This window comes from Liolophura sinensis, chromosome 1, assembly GCF_032854445.1.
Source record: "Liolophura sinensis isolate JHLJ2023 chromosome 1, CUHK_Ljap_v2, whole genome shotgun sequence".
Classification (NCBI taxonomy): Eukaryota; Metazoa; Mollusca; class Polyplacophora; order Chitonida; family Chitonidae; genus Liolophura; species Liolophura sinensis.
Window position 1 is genome coordinate 35,706,918 of NC_088295.1, and position 26,175 is coordinate 35,733,092.

Sequence of the window (26,175 nt, forward strand, 5' to 3'; positions counted from 1 at the left end):
AACAACACTACGTGTTGGTAACCCTACAACCATAACTGTAACACACCTGTCTATTAGATACCAATATATGTATTTTCTTTGTCCAAGCACCAAATTTCATGGATACACAAGTTTTATTTTAACATTATAATTATCATCATTTTTTTTTTCAATTTGATTGGTGCTTTATGCCGTACTCAAAAATATTTCACTTATACAAAGGCCATGATTTTATGGTGAGAGGAAACCCGGAAACCCACGACCATACGCAGGTTGCTGGCAGACATTCCAACATACGGCTGGAGAGGAAACCAGCATGACCTGCACATGAACTTACAGCAATCGCATTGGCGGGAGGCCCCTGGGTCATTGCACCGTGCTGGCGTGCTAACCCCCTCAGCCACAGAAGCTCAAACATCACCATAAGATGATCTTTTTTTGTTGATTGTTGATTCTACAGTCACAATCACAAACAGACAAAATTATGAGTAGAACCAATAATTAACCTGCTATCTAAAACACAAATACAACGATCCAATGTGGCACAACATAATGAAAGCATTGATATTTCCTGTATTGTGAATCATCCACATGTCTATAATTCAGATACTACAGATCTCACACATTCTATTGATTTGAATGATGCAGTAATGTCTCTCCTAGTTCATCAACCCATCTGCTCCTCAGAAACAAACTACATATACCTCACCTAATCCAAACTTACACGTTAAATCTATCTTCTCAACAAACAAGGGTTATGAGAAACCTGACAACTCACCATTAATGGATTCTGTTTAAATTTCAGGTTATTTCCATTCATACTGAGCAGGTAATGTCTTCATGGTGTGCACACAGAAAAATCAAGCATAATGTAAAATAAAGCCCAAGAAGATTCATGAACATATCATGAAAACTTTGACAACGCAAGACCCCAACAAAAAAGCTTACTTCCTAACGGCAAGCTAAAAATGTAAATATCTCTAAATATCCAAAATGAGTAAATTCCCAAATCTTCTTTATCATTTCCACCAAGTTTCATAAAAATGATGTGATAACTGTAGGATTATCTGACTCAAATATGAAACCTTACCCTGGCCACCAAAACTTAGCACTGGCTAAGATAAACTGTCAAAAACCTGATAATCTGATACAAATACAAAACACCTAATTATTTACTTTATGAAGTTTTTGTTCCCATTACTTTATGCCCATTGTTCCCACCCAATTTCAGCAAGATGGTGTAAAAACTGTAGCAAAAGCTGACCCAAACGAAAAACCTTACCCTGTCCTACCATATTAATGGCTTGGATAAAACGGGTAAGTCCAAAACCTGATAATTTGGACAAAAATGCAAACAAAAATGCAAACTAATTTATAATTAAAGTGTGTATGTCCAAATCATGTTTATCTTTCCCACCAAGTTTCAAAAAGGTGATGTGAAAACTGTGGGACTAGCAGACCCAAACAAAAAAATCTTACACAACTGACCCAAACAAACAAGCTATTCACAATGCTATTCCTCCAATGACAACTGTATACATATTGAAAAAAATAATTCCTGTATATACGCATTGACTTCTTTCAAATGTAAGCAGACATCAAATAAGGCAGAGTGTGTCTATAAATGAAGGCAGAGTTAATGAGCATGTGTTGCTATGTAGATAAGCATGCAAAGTAATCTGCTGGCAGGAGGACATTCCTGTACACAAGCTGGTTCTAGGCAACAGCGCCCTACAATCTATCATTCTGCTAGACGCGGGGATTAACTTATGACTATGGACCATCCTGTCAGATATGGAAATCTGCACGACAATTGGTAAGAAACTGTAATGAGAGGATTCCGGCCAAAGTCCGCCATAAGCAGCAGATTGAATCACACTTGGTGAGGGTGTGGGGCCTTTAGGACTGGGCGGTGTAATAAAGCAAACCTCTAACAATATTTGAATTTCATATCCCAAGGTTTTCATTTCGAGCGATGAAGAGAATGACAAAAGATGGCAGTGTTTTATTAGATCAGGGCGTTGAACTGTGTTAGAAAGCTGTGCCTCTGCCCAAACCCCACTCAATCAGTGAAACAGGAATAGGTATTTGTCCAGCTTAGGCAAACCTGATCTTCCCTGAACCAGCGGCATTCGCTCAGGCCAGAGCAGCACAGAGTGGAGTTGGTATTTACATATGTGTCACCCCCAGACCATGTCAATACCAAGCTATATCCTGATAAAGGACCGTCTTGGCCATCGAAATATGAATTTCGCAGCGTCTCCGTGAGGTGACCCTACCAAAGGGCTTCACACATCCAACATAGACGGTAATCTAGTCAGTCTAGATTAGGGCGACTAATCGCTACATTACCATCACCACGAGGAATGACCATACATACCAAGTTACAGTTACGGCAACCTGGGATTACAATAATAAAGCTGTAACAGTCTTCGTTGAACATGTCAATATTCAAGAGGACAAGGCGTACGTTATATTTGCTGGAAACACGATGCCTATACAAGAAAGAAAAAATGAAAAATGAAGTTATCTAAGACTGTATTGCTACAACCTGCACATACCTTCATATATTTCCCTATTGACTTTATTAACACACAGATCTGCTATGTGGCCATGCCTCTGGGAACCAATCTATACGACAACAGTATTAATTTTCTGCACCACTGAGATTTTGCTTTTCTCATTGGCTAGACCACTTTATCTACTGTTCCGCTGTCACTGTGCTTGCACATTGTGTATTATATTGTGTGACAAGACAAATAATACAATGGCACCTCAAGGCCCTTAGCTAATCAGCCAACCTTTTCTCATAATAGACTGCCAATTTACATCTGTCATTAAACTCACTGGTGCCTGTGACCTGACCTAAAACCTAAGACATAACAGTCTCTTTTCAAGGGGATACACATACATGCACAATATATATACTCCCTCTTTTGAAACATGCATGCCATGTAAATGTATTTTACAAAAAGCTTGCACACTTCATTGTATATCTGGGAAAGGTAACAGAATTGAGATACTGAGCTTTCAAATCCCGCATCATCCCCTCAAAGATGTGCTTCCTTGTCCTTCATAAACAGGCTTGGTCACAACAGATCAAGGCCAGCAAACTTATGTAACTGGAAAGTCTTACCTGAGCAGAGCTAACCAGATGGTTCTTTGCAGGTGAAGTCCAGAGGCTGAATACATTGCAAAGGAATGACCAATGACATCATTATGTAAGATGTTCCAAGATCTCAGAAGGGCACCGTAATATTCCCCAGCCAATTTTTGATCAATGTTATTCACTTTGGTGTCAGAAGCAATTACGTGTGTCGACATCTACATACTTTCACTGAGAACTCACAAACAGAGTGTCAGCAATGACATACAGGTATGATACCAATATGCAATCTGGAACTGAATGTGACCTTCAGGTCCATTTGGTGAAAAATAGAAGGTTGGGGCCATATTCAGTGGGAAACATAAAAGAAGTTGATTCCAGCTCAGTTGTGTGCTTCTTTATTCTTTTCTGAGTGTCACTGTCTCTGTATAGTAGTAATTGTACAGCAAAAAATCAACAAGCAAAATGATAGTCAACAACCAAAACAGTAGTCAACAAGCAAAATAGTGATCAACAAACAAAATGATAGTCAATAAGCAAAACGGCAGTCAACAAGCAAAACAGTAGTCAACAAGCAAAACGATAATCAACAAGCAAAACAGTAGTCAACAAGCAAAACGGTAATCAACAAGCAAAACGGTAGCCCATAAGCAAAACAGTGGTCAATAAGCAATGCATGCAACCTAAAAGGAGAGAATGATATGTCCTTCCATAGCTTTGAACATACTACTTGCTTAGGCAGGAAATGCTCCCCAAATTCATTGTAATTATAACCAGTGTCAGACTGGCACTGTCATTTAACTGTTTAAAATTAAATATCTTCCTTTACAAGACCCACATCAGATATACTAATGACCTTCATGCAAGCTGGTGCCATTACATACATGTTTATAATAGTCCTACAAGCAAGTATATACATGTACTGGCATGATTCAAGAAAGATGCTAGACATTATTTCTTCTCTGCATATTACTGTATCAAATTTATTTGAATGCAGAATTAATAAGTCTCCTCACAGCTCACAAGCCAGCTGCAAGGTTCACATGCATGTGATTGAGGACAACCATAGTGCCATGATTCTGACTGCAGGTACACTCATCAAACATACCATGAGCACATAGCAGCGTTATATTTCTGTGCACGACCAAATCATCTCTTGGCTTTCGTAAATGGAAAATCAATACACTAAAAAGCACTTTGCTGCTAACGACATGGCTTTTTTCAACAAATTCTAAATGATTTGATATTTATGACATTTAGATGCTTTTAATGTCACTTCGTAGGCATGAAGAGTCAAGGCCATCATTTACAACAGTTTAATGTCAGAATAACATTTCCTTAATTGCTTCGTTTTATGATTTTTTTTTTTTTTTTTTTATGTACATGAAAAAATACCTTAAAAGTCACATGTTCCAGAACTGCAGTGTTATTCACAGACAACTCACAGGGACAATACACTACATAAAAATTTCTAGTTTCTGCTCACAGATCAGACAAAACCCTGCCATCTCAAATGATGTAGGCAGAGGGATTTCCAGCATTAGTTTGCCATGAGCCGGCACAGCTTGAAGACAGATTAGAACTGTTTACGGCTTCAGCGAACACAGATCTGGCCCCAGGCACACATTATATCTCCAGCATTTACCACAGTCTGTATTCTAACAAAATCAGCCTTTGCAATTTATCAGTTCAGTTCCACTTTCTCCCTTCCACTGTACCAGCGGAAATCAACTGTGTGCAAACCACATTTACAGCAATCAGGGGAAGCTAATACAAAGGACAGTGAAAGGCTTCGTCCACCAATCATGTTGGCTCCATACCTTTGCATGTCCTGTCAAAGACTTGTGGACAGAAATTGGTCATTTATAACAGCAGAATTTCCTTATATTACAGCATCTACAATCATCAATGAAGCAGATCCTGTCTAACCTGACACTCCTAGTATCAATAAACACAAACTCCAGGCCTAGAAACCACAAGAGTCTGTACATTCCTGCCAAGCTTCAATCATCCAAGATGTCTCATTATGTGAAGATCATCAGTATACTGCCAGCTTTAAATCGAACACAAATAACCACATTTGTCAGTTAAACTCACTTATAAACTTGCTGAGCCTGAGACTGATTGACTTACTCAGTTCTGTATAATAACTACTTGTCATACAGGATTTTGATAAAGTATGGTTTGTCAACCTTTGTAAAGGAAAATGTACTGATTCATGTACATCAACATGCATGCACATGCATGACACATTGAGATACCTTAACCTTAATTCTATTGATAGCAAGTGTGTCTAAGTGGAAGTATTTGAAATTCTGTTTGTGTGAAAATACATGTATCTATCAAAAACGTATATGATGATAGAAATAAATGTATATCGTGGTCGAAACAAAAATTTAAAACTCAAACACTAAAGTACATGTGAATGAGAACTTACTTGATAAACAAGTTTAGTACAAAAAAGCTCAGCATAAGAATAAAATGACTGAATGAATGATTATGGTTTGAAGACTAACAAGTGTATTTCAGCCATATTGTGGAGAGTCTCAAGACTGAAATGGGATGAGCAGAAATTAAAATATCCAGTTGTCAATGGCATTTAACTACAAGTAACAATTATGTGTATTTCAATCCAAATTTTTTGATAAATGATTCTAATACTGAGAACAGATTGCCAAAATCAGTTATTCACCTGGCACGTTTGCACATAATTAAAGTCCACATCAGGCCACTTGGCAACATGCCAAAAGTTTTATGGAAATTTATGAACAGCTTGCCAGACAAAAGGGTGACAAAAAAATATATAATCTAATGACACTGCAGCAATTCCCAAAACTACACAGCACCTTAATGTATATTGTATGTAAATTTAATAGCAGATACAACCGATTATTTTCTTCAATGCATTACCACTATTAGATAGATGTTTGCTTGACAAATATACACAAGTATTATTTCCAGCTGCAGAGTCAGCATACAGGTGGTGTAAGCCAAACAGATGGAATATATACATATACAAATGTAGCATCAACTCAGAAAAAAACCTGAGCCACAAACGTACCATTATTTACTACTTATTATTAGAATATTTGACTTATGCGACAGCGGTCAGCGTTGTGGTGAGAAGAAACCGATCAGAACCTCAGGAAAGCATGACCACATGCAGGTTACTGGCAGACCTTCCTCACATACAAACAGAGAGAAAGCCAGCATGAGCTGGACATAAACTTACAGCCATCACATTGATGAGAGGCTGCTCAGGGTCCTTGGGCTAGGCTAACATGCGAAGCTCTAGCTAGGCCACAAAGGCCACTTTCATATATGGTACGAATGAAAATACATGTATCTTCTTATAACTAGCTGCAACACCTGCATGAAATTTCAATATATGAGCAAACAGAAGAGATCACTGAACACATGGATAAATGGGCATGGGTTATCAAATTAGAACTTTGAAAATATATCACAAGACAATAACACACTTTCTCCTTCAAAATAAGGGCATTGTGCACAACATAAAACTCACAATATTAACAGACATGACTTTTAATGCATTTGTTCAATGACTGATTGGTGTTTAACGCCACACTATACAGAGTAAAAGCTTGTACAGGGTTGTACAGAGTTGACAGTATCTAATCAAGGTCAGACTCAGATATCAACATCAAAATTGTCCTTTTATTTCTGAAAAAGTAAGAGAATAAGACAACGGCTATATTAAAACTTATAAATCACTTCAGCTAAGCATTCACATTAAATTTTAATGAAATAATTGAAATAATAGAATTCACCTGTAATGATACCTACATCATTGACTTCTGAAACTTTTAAAGAGAAACACATTCAAAAAAGAGAAACAAAAAAAAAAAACAGAAAAAAAAGAAAGTAAAAGAAAGCAAAGAAATAAAAAGTCAATTTGAAGGCCTCTTAAGATAAGAAACGTTATTCATATGGATTTAGTTGATTTGTGTGATGCAGATTATAGCTACCGTACCCAACCTATGACCTGTATAAGCCACATACAATAGTCAGTCATAAATTTCAAAATATTCTACCAGTTTATTCATGTCTGCTACAAATTACACAGTCTGATGGAGGACGGTACACCCATGAAACTGTCCACATCTGCTTTATATGAAACCAAACTTTATTATCACTATAGCTACGCACGTGCATGTTGGCAAGTAGCCCCCCAGCACTCTTAAAACATCACCCATATTGGTTTAATTCAAATAATTCCTTTCTTGATTAACAAAGCAGAGACATACGCTTCTTTATTTCTTTACAAAGGGACTTGTGGCTGTACAATGAAGGATTCCACCGCCCCTTATCATGATGCTATCCTCGTGCCTGTAAAGCTATATCTATTTGTTATCTCTTTTTACATAGAACAAACTGAAAGGGTTTTAACACAACAGAGTGTTTTCAAACTAATTCAATAAAAAAAGGAAAGCATTATTCCATTATCATATGTTGTGGCTAATGTGGCTTATACGTATGCATGCATATGTCTCAAACATTGAAACACAAAAGAGTAAATGTATTGCCGTTCCACAATTGACATTTCTTGGTCATTCAGCCTTTAAAGTTAATTAGCCATTTGTAACTGTTAACCCTAATCATATCAATAATCAAGTCAAAGAAAGACACTAACATCTACATGCACAGTTGTGAGTCAGATACGGTCTAGCTGATACTTTTTATAAACTAACAGGGAATCAGTGAAATAGTAAGAGTATACCTTTGTTCCTCAAAATGAAGCCATCCTCACTTACCGAATCAAGTTCATCAAATACCTATTAATGCTAAAGACTGACCTCTGGATTCTCCTTGTATCTGGTGACCTATACACTGCTTAGACCATTGCCACCACTAACTCCAGATGAGCTACCACTAACTGGCCAAAGGTTTCTTATTTCCATCACAAATTGGCTTCTGGGCCGTAAAGAGACTTTCAATTTCCTAATCCCAAGAATCAATATCTGCAATAATGCAAGTTAAACTTGTGTGTATGGGTAAGGTTGGGCCAATAATCAGTGACCATTGCTTAGAATCAACCATAGCATCCGGTTCCCAGAGACACCAAATCAGCCCCCCATATTACGCTGTGGACAATCAAATTGCCCTTATTTCTGGGACATGGTGGAAGAGTTTGGGAAAAGTGCACTTGGAAGACTTGCTACGTACATGTATGTGACCATCTATCATTTGATCTGGCGTGCAAGCTGCCTTATGTGGCTCCATCGAACACAATAACGGCAAAAGAGAAAATTGTGCAGACAACCATACTGATTTTCAATTCCAACCCAAGCCACGATGTTTCCAACATTGCATTGTAATACACATAGAAAGTCTAGCTGATACATTTATCTGTCTTCTAGTACGAACAGACAGACCTACAATACATGTGTCATAATCGGGGGATCCTGGTGATTATTAACGAATACATACACATGTACATGCACAGCTATTCGTATTAGTAATCTAACATAAAATATTAAAGTTGGTTAAGAGGAAACATGATAAAAAAATCAACAAAAAAGTCAACTGAGAATCAGTCAAGTTTTACGTTACCTGTATTATTTTTTTTTTTTTTTACAATTATGGAAGCGCTTAGCTTTGGCAAAACAGGCAATGTGGAGAGTTAATTGCTAATTTGTGAAAAAAAAAAAACAGATCAATACTAGAACTGAACATTCTAATTGTGTGCATTACTTGCCAAAGCATAACTGATCCAGCCACCGCACGCAAATGATAAATAGAGCAAAGAGCTCAGTAACATGATACAGGGGAAGTGTAACATAAATTACACTAGCCATCATGATCGTAGCTTTATGTATAGCTAACAAGTTGTAATCATCAAGCCAATGGTAATAGAAAGTTACTGGATTAGCTGCAGCCAGTACATAATATCATAACCTTTAGTTAATGCACACTGAGTAGGAACTGCCAAGAAACATTGGATGTAAAATTATACCCTCTAAAGAGAGAAGGGCATACGATTTGCTGAACAGCCCATGCATAAATGTTGATACAAGTAAATGTGTTTTGTGTGAGTGTGTTTTTTTTGTTTCGTTTTATTATGTCATTAAGTCAGTGTAGAGCCCACCAAGTATTTTGCCTCATCCACATCTTTACCATACATCAGCATGGTAAAGACGTGCTTCAGTTCCAAACCCTTTCCCACCTCATAACCAATTTAAAAGGAAGAATATCGATGCCTATTGTGCACATCTTGGAGGATCATACGAAAACAAAATTTTTAAGCCAATTAAAAGGAGATTAACATCTCCTTCTCAATAAATAAAGCCTAGTCATACTGTGGTGAGAGAGTGAAGAAGCAAGGACTGAGACATCTGTCTTAAGATCACCAAACTGCACTGTTCCTTATCACTTAATTCACTGACACATCAGTGTAAGGTTGCCTTCATCAATCCAGATAGTTTATGTTCCAGGTAATACTCTAGTTTGTCAATATATCACTAGGAACTAACTGTAACAACGCATGTTTCTGATATACACAGACAGATTACCACACCAAGTAACTTGGTAAAGTTTGTCTGCAACCTCATCTATTACAAAGTGACAGAGCCAAGGGAGCATCTACCTTAGGGTGTAATTCACGGCACAGCAATGGGTTGCGGAACACAGCATAATGCCTTTTCACATGCTAAAACCACATCAGCAAGACTCAGCCATAACAGTTATGCTCTGTCAAAAAGCGGCGCACATTTGCAATGATGTTGGAGAGCAGTTGCGCAATCTGCTGAAGCGGCTTTGTGTAGAGCAAGATTGCGTGACTCCCTAACAGGAATTAATACTTAAGGCAACTTAAGCACATGAATTATCTCCATTAATAATAATGAAATATATCCCTTCCCATAAGGAGAGGAATTTTGCATCAAAACAAAGGGGGATTTAAGGTTCACACACTTCTCTCAGACAATCAATGACATGTCATTTACATGAGGCCCAAGGTGCTGGAATGATTTAATGGTTTAACAAAAGCACATTTTTTTCAGAAATACCCATGAATGTTAATGATATCATGTGAAAGAAGATTGCAGCACTCACGTTAGGTTTCTTTCCATCATAGCTCTTGTATGTTGCTTCTAGTTGCAACCCTGTAATCGCATATGCACCTACATGCACCATGTGCTACATATCCAAACTTCCTGCTTGCTATATATAAGAATTACCAAATCAAAATAAAAAATGTGTTAACTGATGGTATTTCATGCATATTGTGTGGCAACACATGGACAGCTCTCTATCAAAATAGACCAAAAGTCTGAAAAGGCACTAGAGCTAAATTGCCCATGATGCCAAATACGAAAAACATGATGCCATCTAAGACAAGAAAATTTAAATTTAGGAGGCATAGAAAAACCACATAGCAAAATAAACTAACTGATTAAAAGAAAACATAACAAATAATGTAAACATCCTAAGATGTCCTTGGTAGCTCTACAAATCCACTTATAATCAAGAATTCTTGAAACAAGGCCACAGGATGCGCCATGTTAGAGCCACCAGAAACACGTTGTGTCACTCATACCCCATGCACAGAAGGCTAAAAGGCAAATCATGGTTTGGGTGACTTAAGCAGAAACGAAAGGGTCCTTAGGTTACAGAAATATCTTCCATTTAATTGGTTAAACTGATAAGATGGCTGGGCGTTCAATTGTCTCATGTCCGTGATTTTGCTTACTTTGAAGTGGGATATCTTGGTTGTGTACATCACAGGAATAAAAAGTTAGCTTTTTAAACTTCCTGTGGGATGCTTTAATTGATGAATATATACAATTGGTCTAGTGTTACTTTTACCTTCAAAGATGACGACTGAATCTGGAATGCATTTAGATCTTATATATTACATGGATGAAGATTGACAAGCTATGACAATGACAGTCTGGAATCATCTAATTGCATTAAAGAGAGCAGCAAGCAAATCACATGCTAGAAAGGTTGCTCATATTTTAGGAAACTAATTACATTCATGAATATATGTAGGTAGACATCGTAAAATACAAGTCAGAAGATACACTGTCCAAATTATAGCAATAAAAAGTTATTAATATTTTTTAAACAATTTCGCTATTTAGAATATATATAGACATTTGCCATGCACTTCTTTGAATCTAACATGGATTTTAGTAGGTTACCATAATTTTCATCAGTTTTATATGAAAGTGAATTCAAAGTGAATCTACACTGAAAGATTTCATCATAGTTACATCCCTGAATTTTTCTTTTCCATAAAATCAATAAAACTGGTCAAAACTTATTTACAAGAACATCTGTTAGGTGACCTCGAAAGAAATTCAAATAACTATTAATTTCAGTGCTGAACAGAAAGGAACCTATATTTATCAGTGGTTTCAAACTTATTCATGTACACATGTATGTAGTTCTTCACACTGAATATGCTGTGAACTCTCTGTACTATCAGAATGCACAAGCTAACAGTTTCCACCACGCATTCATTAAGTGGATATCAGGCCATAAAATGTTCTCGTAAATCATGATTACAGGCCTTAGCATAGGCTCAGCACTTCCCTCTCAATATTACCATCAGTGTCATGAATACAGTACAATTGATGGCAGACTCAATCAATAATTATTCTTATCATGTTGGCAGTTCTCAGGGGTCCATGTCAACTGGACATTTACACGCTTCACTAGCCTGCTGATCACAAGCAGTGTGGCTACCTGAGACCACCAGAGGTTTACCTGTAATGACTCACATCAGCCCTATACTAGTAATCTTTTATCTCTCACCTGTATTGATTAACAGTGGCCATCAAACTAGTAGGGCTTGAATATTTAACGATGTATTTATGGCAATCCATACATAAATCTGTGCTGACAGTACTTCAATCTGTGTGCCACTGCAGATAAATAACTTATTCTTTGATCTGTTTTTTGATCTGTTCGAGCACATTTCTAACCAAATCAAACCAATCCCTGGCTATGTTTCTCTGCAAACCCTTTGTCAGTTCCACATAAAAAAAAATTATCCCTGGAGACAAATAATTTGCTTTCAGAGTGATGCATAATTATAAGTAGCAGTAAGCCATCTGCATTGATGAGGATGAATTTATCCTGTCTGTCACAAGTTCCGCTGGTTGTGTATACCCTGAGGGGTGAGCTTTCCTCTCACAGATCAATGTCCCTCCACATCCCTGCACAAACTATTACAGGCAAACTACCAGTTCTGTTACAAGTCCATCATTGAGGGTACTTAGATTACACAGGGGAAGAAACTCTAACCCACTGTATGAAACTCTGCCTACAAGTGGGAAACTAAGTGCCAGGAATAACAATGCGTTTGATATTAATTAGTACACAAAACATTGTTTCCCAATTCCCCTTCCTATGCAATTCTGAGACATGCGGTATAAAATGGCGGCGTATATAACTTGGCAGAATGTACAATTATATCCATTTAGTGCACATGTACCAATGGGCAAAATCCTACCAAAACATATATATACTTATGTGTATCTTACAAAATCTGCTTCTTTTTATCTCAGACCCTGATGTGGGTATTTAGACCAGAAAATACAGGTAACTGACTACAGGTGTGCAAACTGAGTCCACATGATACATTAGCTATCAGTAAAGTTTGCAAAGCTTACAGAATTTAGGTACACATCGCAGCAGTGCATGGTGATTTCACCACTGTTGTATTCAGTCAACATTACATGAACAAGCTAAACTGAATCTAGTATACCACATAAGAATAATGCGGTCTCAGCCTATTAAATGAAGCCTCCTATGTTTTCTAACAGCTACCCTGTAAAGAACACATGATCAACTTTTTAGGTGCCGTCAATGATAATGATACCCACACATATGTAAGCTTACCGTTAAGTCCAGTGCGAGTTGGACTTTTGGATCTGCCTATGAGGACATCATCCCTTCGGTGGTATGCCGTGGCAGTGGCTGTGCTGTACATTGCGGGACACATGTATCACAGTTCTAGCACTGGTCCTATATAATATATCCTGGCACTGTTAGCATCAAGCAAATCTAAACAAGGTTTCACACCGTAAAGTATGCACAACACTGTGTATGGCCGACAAAAAATAGCAAATCATAAGCTGTTAACTTTTTTTTCACAAAATGCAAACTACTGAAGATGACCCCTGGGTGTAGCTATATTGACGTCCGAGTGCATTGTTTAGCTGGGAATAGCGTCTGTGTTGCCTGTCATGCCTTGATGCCTGGAGCTGCTGATACTGAGTGCCGGACCAGGGACTCACACGGTGCAGCCGAGTCTGCCCACAACCCTCCCCCAGCATGCTCCAATGCTGTAGTGATAGCAGCCAGAGAGGTGATTGCCAGTCACTGGTTATAAGGTGCTCCTTGTGCGACCATGACACAAAAGGCTCACAGGAACTTGCACACCAAACCCTTCTGCTCAAACTAACAGACGTGTGCTCCAATTATTTACACGCTACAGAATATCCAACTAACTGCCAGTTTATCCCACTCGCAAGAAAGTGACCAATCTTTGTCTCCATCCTGCTTCATTGATTTCTCGTCAAGTAGAAACTCCCAAAATAATTATGTTAGCTCAGAATGAGACCTGTTGTAAATCTTTGGTCACAGACCACTTGTGAAGCTGTGTACATGAACTAAGGTGTCAGGGAACATCGCAATGTGGAAATTTGTTTATGCAGGCTCTCAAACCCAGATCCAGATTATCTGATAAGTCTGTATGGTTAAGTGTACTGAAATGTTGACTAATCTAACTGGAGCATCACTGGTTCCTACAAAGCTCTTACCAATAGGGTAATTCCTCGGTGAGGCCCTGGGCCAATGAGTGGTTAAACTTAACAACTTTGGCTTTGCCGCCCAGTGGCCTCTGACTGTATCTGACCAGCTTGGATATATCGGTTCCTGCCACTACACCGAGTTTTGACCCCACTGGGACATACCGTTGCAGGGCTAGTAAACCCATATACCTGATCAGCTAAGTGAGGTGAGGTTCACAGCCAACTTTCACACCAACTCACATTTCCACTGACACACTCTCAAAATTAGGGCTACTGGACTCAAATCCCCCAAGTCTTTATTCCACCATGCAAAACGTTCTCATTATTGCACACAAATGCCATCTTCACAGCAACTTCAGTTTTCCCAAAGTTGGGATTTATGCAGAACTAGTTTAAGGGGAGGCTGATGATGTCCTTTGGCACAAATCTACAAGAATATCTTCCTTCTGACTAGTTTTTATACCAGTTAACTTACCAGGCAATCTGATACAAAATTTTTCTACAAAGAAATTCTCTGTTTCACTGAAGCAAATTGTTTATTTTTTATTTTAAACTATGTTCAAAGCAGTGTGTCAAGAGGCCAGCTAGAATAAAAAGCTTACTGAAGAAAAAATGTCAAGAAGCCATATTTCAACGGTTGTTGGCGCCTTTTCCTACTGTCATCACTGCATCGACAGTTCACATCTTGATATACCTCAACTCACAAATTTTTTTGAAGTTTTTGGCATCAACACATACAACAGTTTTCAATTTAATTCACAATATGCATTACAAAAATGAGCATAAAGGATCAGTGTTTTGGCTAAGTTTTGTCCAGGCATTTCCAAACGCACTGGCAATACATAAAGCTATAGTTTATCCTATGTTACATGGACACTTCGGGTGTTAATCTTGGAATGTACATGCTTGTTATCACTCTTGCAGCTTTTTTAACACTGAGCTAATTTAAAAGTGAAGTTCTGACGGCTCACAAAGGTTGGACTCCTATGACATAATTTGGACGAGATTACCGAGTATTGGCAGAGAAATTGCCTAAAACCAGCTTCATTTTCTATTGATTTCAAGTGCCATCTTACTTAGATTAATGTATCCTTTTTTAAATATTTCAATTAAACAATATATACAGAGGTAGCTAATTATGAATAATTCATAAACCTGGACTTTAATCCTTAATAGAATCTTTATCACCAAAAGTCAACGGAAAGGCTACAGTCCTAGCTGACAGCTACATGCTTTCTCCCTAAAATGACTACAACACGAAAGATATTATACATGTATGTATATGCCTCACATAAGCCTATCAACCTGAAAGCTTACTACAGAGATCAAATTCTTCAAATTCTTCACTTCTACAATTGTGTTACTTCAGAAAAGTTGTCACATATCCCTGAGGAGTCATCAATGAGCCCACTCTACTAATTAAGATTCATTATTGATCAGTTAAATGATCAAATAAATTGAGGTTACTAATTAAGATTCATTATTGATCAGTTAAATGATCAAATAAATTGATTACAAGACATCATATTTGCCACCATTTTCAACATGTACCAGTATTCTGGTCTTACGTAACAGAGTGACGTTGAGTGACATCATGTAGGAATGTTTAGACAGGACATCAGACAGGTTGTAACAGACATTTTTTTGCGACAATCAGATAAATTTTACGACAGGCTTGGAGCACAAGTTTACATGGCATACCATATTACAACAGATATACAAATATTTTAACGGCCTTATCTTGACACTATACCAAGTGTTACTATTTCAATAAGGCACACACACACACAAGGCATACTTAAGATTATGTTAGCACAACTACGTGTACAGTTTTTCTTGTAACTGGGTTGAGCTCCTACGCCTTACTTATAATAGAATGACCTCTAAAGCTTTTTGTATTGATCAGGGTCCACTTCCGAGAAATTTTGCAGAAGACGAAGAAATTAATATAAAATGTTTTTGCTCTAGATCAATGAAGCAACATCATTATATCGTGGCATACAAAAGTCTTGTGAATGTCACTCCAAGTACATATGTTGTTACATCTTGTTTTTATGTCATACTTAGCATTTTTTGCCACACGACAATGAGGACCTATTAGGGGTGTGTACATATAATGTATGTTCTTTTGGTAGCGCAAGTCCATGTTACCACTGAAGTATCATGCCAACTATGCCAGACATGACACTCCACCTAGTTACATTATACTGACACTACACCAATAAGTTTCCTTGCTCTAAGCTCTGATACACTGAATGTGTAATGGTTAACTATTGCGCATTACAACATTTTTTTGTCCAGCTACCTAATACATGTACAAAGTTAATCACACCTTCCGGAATTATTCTTTCATCGTTACTGATAAAGCATCAAACTCAGATAGAGAAAGAAGAATCACCACTGTCATTATAGAAACTGGACACTTAAATGTGCAATAAACATCTAGAGAGAGGCATGCAATTAACTATCTATATATAGATACTCTGTGTACACAGAGTAGATGCTCCACTCTTGGAGAACACCCACACAACATCCTTCAGTGGAAGTCCTAGACACCCCACGTGTCAAGATCACAGTTTAGACTGCCTATGCCAGACAGAGAAAAAAAAGAGTCAAGGTCAAATTCACTGCTCATTGAAAGAATAAGCATGTGACAGAGAGGCTTGTGCTCATTATGCTCTGACAGAACGCTAACGAGAGTAAAATGAGAGCCACGGAATCCAATTGTGCTGCAATAACCGAGGCAAATACACAGGTTGCACTGGGCCTCATCTTTGGGGTATGTGGGCAACCCTGGGAGTGACAAGCATCCAAAGTACTCGTTAAAAGTCCACAGGGGATCAAAACACAATCCACAGTTTAAATTCACAAAATTTCGACCTTTAAGTTTTACCCGTCTCATTCCTTCGTGGATGTATGTTGAAAGCTATATATCAAAAACAAAACAAAAAACTATCATATGCTTTTTACATTTATTTTAACTACAGCCACACAATTTGTATCGTTCCAAAAAATTCCATGTTTCTATTAACCACTACATGGAAAAAAGCGAACTGAGAACTGTGTTCATCTGTTGACACAGTGATACTAGTTTTAAATAATATTATTAATTCAAGTCACGGAAATGAACTACACTCCCAAAGAATCCTGGCACAACTAATCACCGCTCGCTCTTCACTCACTTAACCTTTACTGATCTGCCGCTGTAGAGCCACTTCGTGAATAACGTTATAAAAAATAACGACCCTGCCCAAACCAATAGAATCATTTAGAGAAAGTTGTGCCAAAGGTTTTTTTGGTAAGAGTAATACATTGAAAAGCCAATTTGCGGATAGATGAGAGAAGAGTTAGTGTACATGCCGGCACGCACCTTTGACAGATCTTCTGCGGTGAGCCCTTCCTAGGATCATGACCACACCAGAGCAAGACACAAGACAGAGGCATTATCTGGTGTTAACTGGTCTCATAGCAGATGGTTACGACATACCCTCCAGCCAATTCCTATGGTAATTCCTCTGCAGTCCTATATTATATAAGTGCTCTGAACACAGGGGATGAATTTAAGTCAGCCATGTCAGCTGGTCAGGGTTCCTGAAGGCTTTTGAGAGCATTTCCATGTGAGCTTCCACAAAGTTATGCCTCCTTCAAGGGTTTTTGCCAAAGAGGGAGCATAAAATTAAAAGCTGTCAAAGCGCTCCCCAAACTGAGAAGTGGGTTAAAAGCTTACACTGACCAGGCTACGCAGGCCATAATGGCATGGCTACTGTATCTTTATTGCACTCAACAAAGATTGAAAGCAGTAAGAGGAAATTGAACACAATTTATCCACATTAATGGACACGGCTGGCAAAGGCACAATGTCTAGTCCTTGCACACCACTGGCCAATTACTTGTAATATGATTGCAGCTGCCACAAATCACACCCATGCTGACAAAAATCATTTATTATAAGTGCAAAACTGAGAATCACTGAAGACTGTCAGCTTGGACATACCTTTAGTTTAGGCCTGATACACATAAAAGTGCCTATAAAGGTTTGGAATTGCAGGTGTTTCTCATTCTATGGTGACTTAGGTCAAAAATGAATTGACTTGTAATACAGGACTTCTGCGTTTTAACTTTGACCACAAATCTCCATTGCAAAAGGCAGGAATGAACAATAGACTACACACTTGGGTCCAAATGACTTTAGGCAAGAAAGGTTCCTCATACTATTTGTCTGTTTGCGGCTACTACTGGCCAAAACCAGAATATTAACTAATCTTCTGTCTTTTTTGTTCTTGTACTCAATGTTCAACCTCAGAGCGGCAATCTTAACATGTGATACATCTAGGTGTGGCAAGAGGTGCTAACAGACATCAACACTACCATGACACTGACTACGATTTTTTTCATTTTTTATTTATTAACTCATTCATCTACTTATTACAGGAAGCAAAGGATTATCCAAACTTTCCACACAGTCATACACTATTCAGAAAACATTGGTGTGTAGAGATGCATCCATTAAGCACTTTGTCAGCTCTCTCTAAGTCAAATCTCTCTCTACAAGTACTGTAATTCATCAACCTTTTCGCATGCTTGCAAGATGTTTATTTAAGCATATTCTGAAGGCATTATTCTGTGTGGACTGATAAAATAATACTGTTCTTGAAGCCCTGAAATGGGTAAATCAAACCAAATGTAGTTTTGTCTCCAAACCAAATTAAAAATGTACATAAATGGCAGCGAATGTTGCTCTCTTATTATATGTAAAAAGGTTGAGGAATCAGGGTACATGTACTGCCCTTCAAGCATCATGTGGGGAGCAGGTCATGGCTGTGTGGTTATAAGGAGATAGCAATGAAATCCCATCCTTGGACACTGCTTCTATTGTTCTCTGGGCTTTGGTGGCAATAAGCAGTCAAAGGTGTTCATATCAAACCAATAAAGCATCGTGTGAACACACAAGTACACGTAGATGTCAAAAGTTCAAAATAATCTCCATGGTCAATCTTTGAAAAATACATATATTTCATGATTTTTGGTTTGACAGTACACTGTATAATACCTATCAATATGTGACCATAGAAACAGGATCTAGTGATGATAATGCATTATACCAAGGAGCTTAATATGGTACATGTTGGTACAGGTAACACATGCTCTAATAGCATCTACAATCTGACCCGTAACGGCCTTAGCTTTCAGAAATCACCTCATCAGGCCCTTTAATTCCTGTTCCACAGCTGCACAGAAAAATAAACACGAAAGATGATGCCTCTATAGTAAGTAATTATCTATCATTAATATCCAATGTGGTGTACTAAAATATAACATTAATGTCATCTCTTTGCAAAATGCTGATGGCAAATCAATAAGTATGACCTTGGTCATACCTGCAAGTAAATGGTCTCTCAAACATATTAAATCACCAAAACAAATCAATTTTTTACCTGCACTGCACAGTGTGAAAAGATTAGTATGACGAGGAAAAATGTAGAAAACCTCCAGGTCACAGAATGAGCAATGTGACAATTCAACATTAAGACTAGGATGATACATTAGATATTTATAACCATCCAGGCAACTCAATACTGAAATTTGTTCTCAAAATCAATGAATATTATTTACACTTGACACTAAATGAACGTGTCAATGGCAAGCTTTAGCATGGAGAGGAAACAAGATTAGAGAAGGCTGATGATACAATACTGTCTGGCTGGGAACAGTTTTTGCCTTGCAGTCTAAACTGTGGGTTATTTGTCACGCTCAATACTGTCCTCTGTATATCACTTCTGAGAAGAACCATGAAGATGGAGACTGGCAACTAACAATGCCCATGGTGGAAATTTCATACAGGGTTGTCTGCAAGTACGATACAGCCCTGTACCAACCAAACCAATCTGGCTAGGCACACATTTCATAGACAAATTAAGTTCAGCTTTCAATTTCGTTCTGATGGCCGCTGAAAGTAACAACATATAAAGATGCCACACGGTTCTGACGGTTCCCAGACGGTTCTAGATACTTTTTTCAGGATATAAAAAGAGGGAAGCTATGAACTGAAAATGAACTGGAGAACATTTTATTAGCATTTTAATATAGTTTCAGGCCTTACCAGAATAAATTAGCTAGGAACTATAATAAAGACTTTATCTGCCATACAAAAGAAATGACAAATTCTATGAGAGGATAGGCACAAACATTTTCCTGTTACTGAAAACTTACACATACTGTTGGATACTCAAAATAACTCAACAGCTGGCCAGTTCTTAAGTACCATCAAAATAATTAAGCTTCATGCCAAATTTGAATCAATTCGATCCAGCATTTGTGATGACACGTGTATTTAGCAATTGTCCATGTGCTCCTGACACTGGATGCCCAACACCACAGATATTATGTACATCTCACATTCCCCAAAGGAAGTTAGGGGAGAGAATAATCTTTGAGATAAAACAGGCCTCAAGTTTATGCACATTTTGCAGTCCATGGATAAAAATCAATGAAGTCAAATTTCATATTCAGAATATCTGCCCCTAGTATTCTTCAAGTGCAAGGTTTTTCATCATGAGCTTTTAAAGAACAAGATGTCTGGCTAGAATCCTTAACTTCTGTAACAGTTTTTTTGTAATCCATATGTTTTATTCTGCTTATGGTTTTTTTGAAGCTTGATCATGTCTGAAGTGCCATGTACATGCAAGCATTGGCAGATCTTTGGGAGGAGAACCTAATCATCCATATAAAAAAAAAACAGTTATAGATCTGTTCCAATAGTCAATGTCCTTGCTAATACAGATGGATGAAATCTGTTGAGTGCTGAGTGCTCCTCATCTGATAAGACATTGATAATATACATGTAATGTCCTAAAAACACATTCACACCATAATATGTGTCCAAGACACATGAACACGGCACCTAACCACAACCAATAATCATTGTTTTCTTTCACTTTATTCTGAGAAACTACCAGCTACTATGTGGGATAATGTACTGGTCACTCAATCTGGGATAAATGCCAATTTCCAGCAAGTAAATTTACAATCATTTGCAAAAGAGGGAACTGGGCCTTTTTGGGAACAAAAGGTAGTGAGTCAGTCCTGTCTTGGATGTCAGTGGCCGGATACTGTAACTGAAAGCCAGCCTTTAAATACTTACTAGTCATTGGCATCCATCAGTGTCGCTGCCCGGCCAGTGTATGTGCCAACATCACAAGCCTATTGATCCCACAATGTGGTGTGCTCCCAAGTGACTTTTCAGCATTACTTATCACTATATATCAGAACATGGGCGGAACTGTTTATTAGGCCAGCAATTGCATGAACAGCACGTCTAGTCAAGATTATCAGCATATTGGGACAACACAGGAGATTTATGGCTTTGTTTTAGGATGAAAGTGTTCAGCTGAGCATAAGGTTCACATGTACTACGGACAGAGATACACGTATGTGTAAAGTAGTAAGAGACTTTGAGCAAAAATTTAATCATTGGAAATCAATGATTTTTGATAAATACCAAAAGCTGGTCCCAAATACCCACCATACAAAAACATTTTCAAACATCCTTTGCTCTCGAAGAAAAAAAAAATCCAAGAAAACATTAAAGATCATACTTGCAAATAAGTTTTGACACTCTTTCATCTGATTTCGGCATCATTTTAATGTTTTCTTCTCCTTTAAAGATACTTAAATTTGCATTATTCTCTGAACTACACGAATTGTTTATTGCATATGTTTGAAATGATCATATCTGTGTAACATTACTTATGTCACACTCTGTGTTTATGTTCAGAGGGTTATTCAGGGAAGCAGTAAATAAAATTATCCGCATGAAGACCTTGCCACCACAAATCCTTTCTGTTTTGTTCATTTCCCACATCAAAGTTTAAAATTCAAAATCTGGTTTGATTAATAGTGAACCGGATTTTTTGCCAAAAATCTCTGGTATAGTCACTTTGAGTGTTTTATGTTTAAAAATATGTGTTCAAATGTGCAATATTCTGAGAGCAAACATTCAAAGTCTGGAAGCTAGTGATCTACATCGCTCAAATATGTGATTATATTTGTTGGTCTCAATTTCATTCAGTATTGGAAGTGATGCTCAAATTAATTTGATTGGTGCTTAATGCACAGTGTCTTTATTCAGTGAAGAGAAAACGAGAGTGAGAAACTCACCATCCATCACCTGGTACTTTACAAATCCCTAACACAAAGCCACAGCCACACCAGTAAGAGCTGGAGTCAGTGAGTGTTCAAATACCGTAATTCTTCAACCTTCTGCATGTTCGCAAAACGTTTATTTAAGTATATTCTGAGGGCATTATGACTATGCTGTGTAGGTTAATGAAATTATAGTTTTAATGAAGCCCTGAAAGTAGCCAACCCAACAAGTGTGGTTCAAATTAAAAATGTGCACAAATGGTGCTGAAAGTTGCTCTTTTGTAGTATAAAGGTTGAGGAAATAGGGTACCCATTTGATGCATCACTTATATCCCTGGATAATGAGTTCAAATGTTAAATATCTTTGGTAGTAATTTCCTTTCCCTTAAAAATATATGAACTTTCAGATGAACAAAAACATTATGAAAGAGATTGTGAAAGTGTGAGGCCAGTGTGAGACCGCTGACAATGCTTCAAACAGACCATTACCCTCACCAGATGTGTAAGTTTATGAGTCATGCTTTCTTAAAGCTTAGAATCAGCTGGAGTAAATTTCCTGTAAACAAAACTGACAAGATATTAATTTATCACAAGCTTAGGCCTCAAAAATAATATGAACTAAACTTTTAATGCTCACAGGAGTACAACCTAAATGTATATACTGGATACACAAGGGATTGGGGATGCTTCAGCCAGACAACAGTAATTGCTGTTCACTGAAGGTGAATAGCAGAGAGAGGCCTGATAAAACGATCCGTTTTCAGCCCCCAACAAATTAACCTTCCCGGCTTTCCCCAGCACCGCGTTTTGTGCGCGACTAGTGTCTCCAGTGTTGCTGGAACGCAAACACCTAAATACAATTTTCCCCGAACACATTCCAAACAAGTCTGACTGAACAATGTGATAGTATCGATAATCCTAGCCTGCCTGTTAACTTTACAGGATAAACAGAGAAACAATTGGGTAAGATCAATGTCCTGGATTGTAACCGTACCAACTCAGGGTGATGTCGAGCAACACACACCAATCAGCGGAAAAAAGCCTTTCAGCTGGGTCTGGGCAAAGGTGTGCCATGTTACAGGAAGGGCTTATACTCAGTTGTCCGCAGATAATCAATAGAGACCCCTACACTAGTTGGCAACTGCTCTTAGCTTCTTATGGTTCATCTCCCCATTCTCAATTATAGACATTCTGATTCACAAACCTATAATCTGATGCATGCATTTTTCACAGATATGTAATACATATATGAATAATACAATGACATATACAGTACCTGGAAATGAATGTTAAAACAAGCACTAATAAATCTATGTATTTAAGAATCTTACACATTCATCAGCATATAAATGTTAATGTAAACACAACTGTTACAGCAATATTAATGTAAAACTGTAACAACTACATATCTCAGCCAGAAATGAGAAAGTATTCTCTCTGGCTTCATACAAAGCCTAAATGCAACTGTATCAATATTAAAGGGTATAACCAAAAGAATTCCTCAGCTTGTTCTCTCGTATTGTCGGCTCTCAGGAAGGTCCTGTTTGAAAGTTACTTTAGGTCCATTACTTTCATTTTTTATTTAGTGGATGGTACAATGCTGATTTCTTTGTGCTCCTAAATGTTTGTTTAGTCCATTTGCTTCTTTTACTTCTGAATTCTACAAAATTCTCGCAGACTCCAAAAGTTGCTGCTACATGTATACAACTCTTGATCACTCTTCAGGGAAAGCATCCAAGAAAACCTTGCCATAGCCTTACCAAATCTGGACAAGTAAGATGGTATCAATTTCTACGAAACAGCTTAAACTATTTCAATATTCTGATACTAAACACACATTTGTCAAGCACAACCGTTCTAACACTAGCAAAATAAAAATAATAAACATGTTGCTTCAAATAACAAACTAGAAGAAAGGCTACACTAGTATCTTGATTCATGAAGTCTTGCAAACATGTAATCGCAGAATTATATCCCACAAATACAGACGAACAGACACACCCATGAAATAAATCACACCTTAAAACCTATAAATAACTACAGGGACCTTATCTAATTTGATTTCACATGTAACGTGGTTACACTTTGATCCAGAAATTATCTTAGTATACTAGATAAATAAAACATTCTGAAAAATGAATGCACTGACACTCCTTGAAAAGTTAACCAGTTTTTTACATAGCTCATGTACTTATTAAAAGTATGATCAAAATTGACTGTAGGCGGCCCTTGAAATAGATGTAGTCCTGTAAGAGTTTGGGTGTGGGAACAAGAGAGACTTGAACTAGGGCATCTGTAAACCGAAACTTTTATGGTCAGGCCACCAACCTGCACTCATTAGACACAAAGACTTTTACGAACTGAACAATCAATATTCTCAATCAAGTAAAGGTGCTAATCTGCTATGCTAAATTTATATATTTACTTACTGGACTGGAGTTTTACTGTACTCAAGAATATTTCATTTATACCAGGGTGGCCAGCATTACGGTGGGAGGAAACCGAACAGAGCCCTGGGGAAACCCACGACCATCTGCTGTGATGAGGCATACAGTCTGGTATACACATCCATGACAGTTTCCATCAAATTTTCAGGTAACTACAGCAAGGACAAAAAAAAAAAAAAAAAAAAATCACAAAAAACAAACAACCAGCAGTGACAAAAACCATTCATAGAAACCTTGATTATTGAATGCTTTACCCATGACAATGTCAGGAGCTTAAAAAGACCACTAAAAAGAAACATTTCAAATGACATTGGCATGTCATTTTGCTGCAGTATGTACAAACGTTCAATAACATGTCTAACTAGGGGCTTTGGAGGGCATCACATTAACACTGTGGAATAAAATCGGTACTCTATTTAAGTGCTCAAATTTAAAGCATGTCTTACACAATTAGATACCAGTGAACAGCTTACCTCAGGATTTATTCCTGCTCTTAGACACATCTTTACACAACCCCTACAACTTATTTATTTATTTGTTTGAATGGAGTTTTGTGGCCAGCATTGTGGTGGGAGATAACCGGGCTAAACCTACTGCCAGATTGCTTGAAAATCTTCCCACGTATGCCCAGAGTGGACACCAGGATGAGCTTGACTTGAACTCACAAGCGGCTGCATTGGTGAGAGGCCCCTGCATTGCGCCGCCACAACCCTTACAATACCCAAGCGGTCTGGGTTACATGGTGATGTGTAGTAGTGGAAGCTTTTGGAAGGTTTTGAAAACCGTACATTAAGAGAAATAAAGGATTGAAAAATCTACATTGTAACTGATGTTACTCAAAAAAAAAAAAAGTTTCTGATCAAGATGTAGTAAAAGAGTTTTCTCCCCTGAATAAACAATCAAGATACCTTTACATTTCAACAATCTCACCTGGGATTCCACAATGGCATTTTTGACTTTTGCTTCAGATTTTGCGTCACTATTTCATAATGGATACTTAGGATTGTGTTCAGGAATTGTGAAAGTAATTCATCACCACCAGAGCATATGCCAGAAACTAGATGTTACAAGGATTTTTCAGCTTCTCAAAACATGTTTAATTCCTCATTATGAAGAGGAAAATCCACCTATGACCTAACACGAAGTCTACAGTAGGAAGTCCACGAAGATACTGAAGATCATATAGAAACAGCATATCAAGAATGTCAGTTTTCTAAGTGACGGAAATCTGCTCGCCCAGAGTAAACAAACAGCTTTTGCCTTGGGAAGTGCATTAGCAATCTTGAAGATACTTGTACAAATTAAATATAAACTGACATTTAAAAATTCTTGAGACACATTTAACATACAAAACATTTCCTGGACTTGCTCAGTAACAGAATGCACTGACCATTCATATACACACATATGCAACCTGTAATTAGTTTGATTAGTGCATAACATTACCCTAATTCCTCAACCTTTTCGCATATGAAAGAGCAACTTTCAGTGCAATTTATGCACATTTTAAAATTGATTTTGGAGATAAAACTATATTGGCTGGATTTACCAATTTCAGAGATTCACAAAAACTGTAATTTTACCAGTCTACACAGAATAATGGGTTCAGAACAGGCTTGGATAAACACCTAGCAAGCATGCGTAGAGGTTGCAGAATTACACTACATCATCATCCAAGAGATCGCATCAAGCTTTATGGTCTATTGATTTCAATGAC

At 37.6% G+C, this 26,175-nt stretch overlaps 1 protein-coding gene across 1 annotated transcript in view; it reads right to left on the bottom strand.

The window, feature by feature from the left end:
• Positions 1-13,248, bottom strand: part of LOC135475253 (caspase-3-like) — a 41,308-nt gene extending 28,060 nt beyond the window's left edge. The window contains exon 1 of the mRNA XM_064755090.1: positions 12,956-13,248. Coding sequence (XP_064611160.1) covers positions 12,956-13,058 — 103 coding nt within the window. The 5' untranslated portion in view covers positions 13,059-13,248. The remainder of the gene's footprint in view (positions 1-12,955) is intronic.
• Between the last annotated feature and the right edge of the window lie 12,927 nt (positions 13,249-26,175).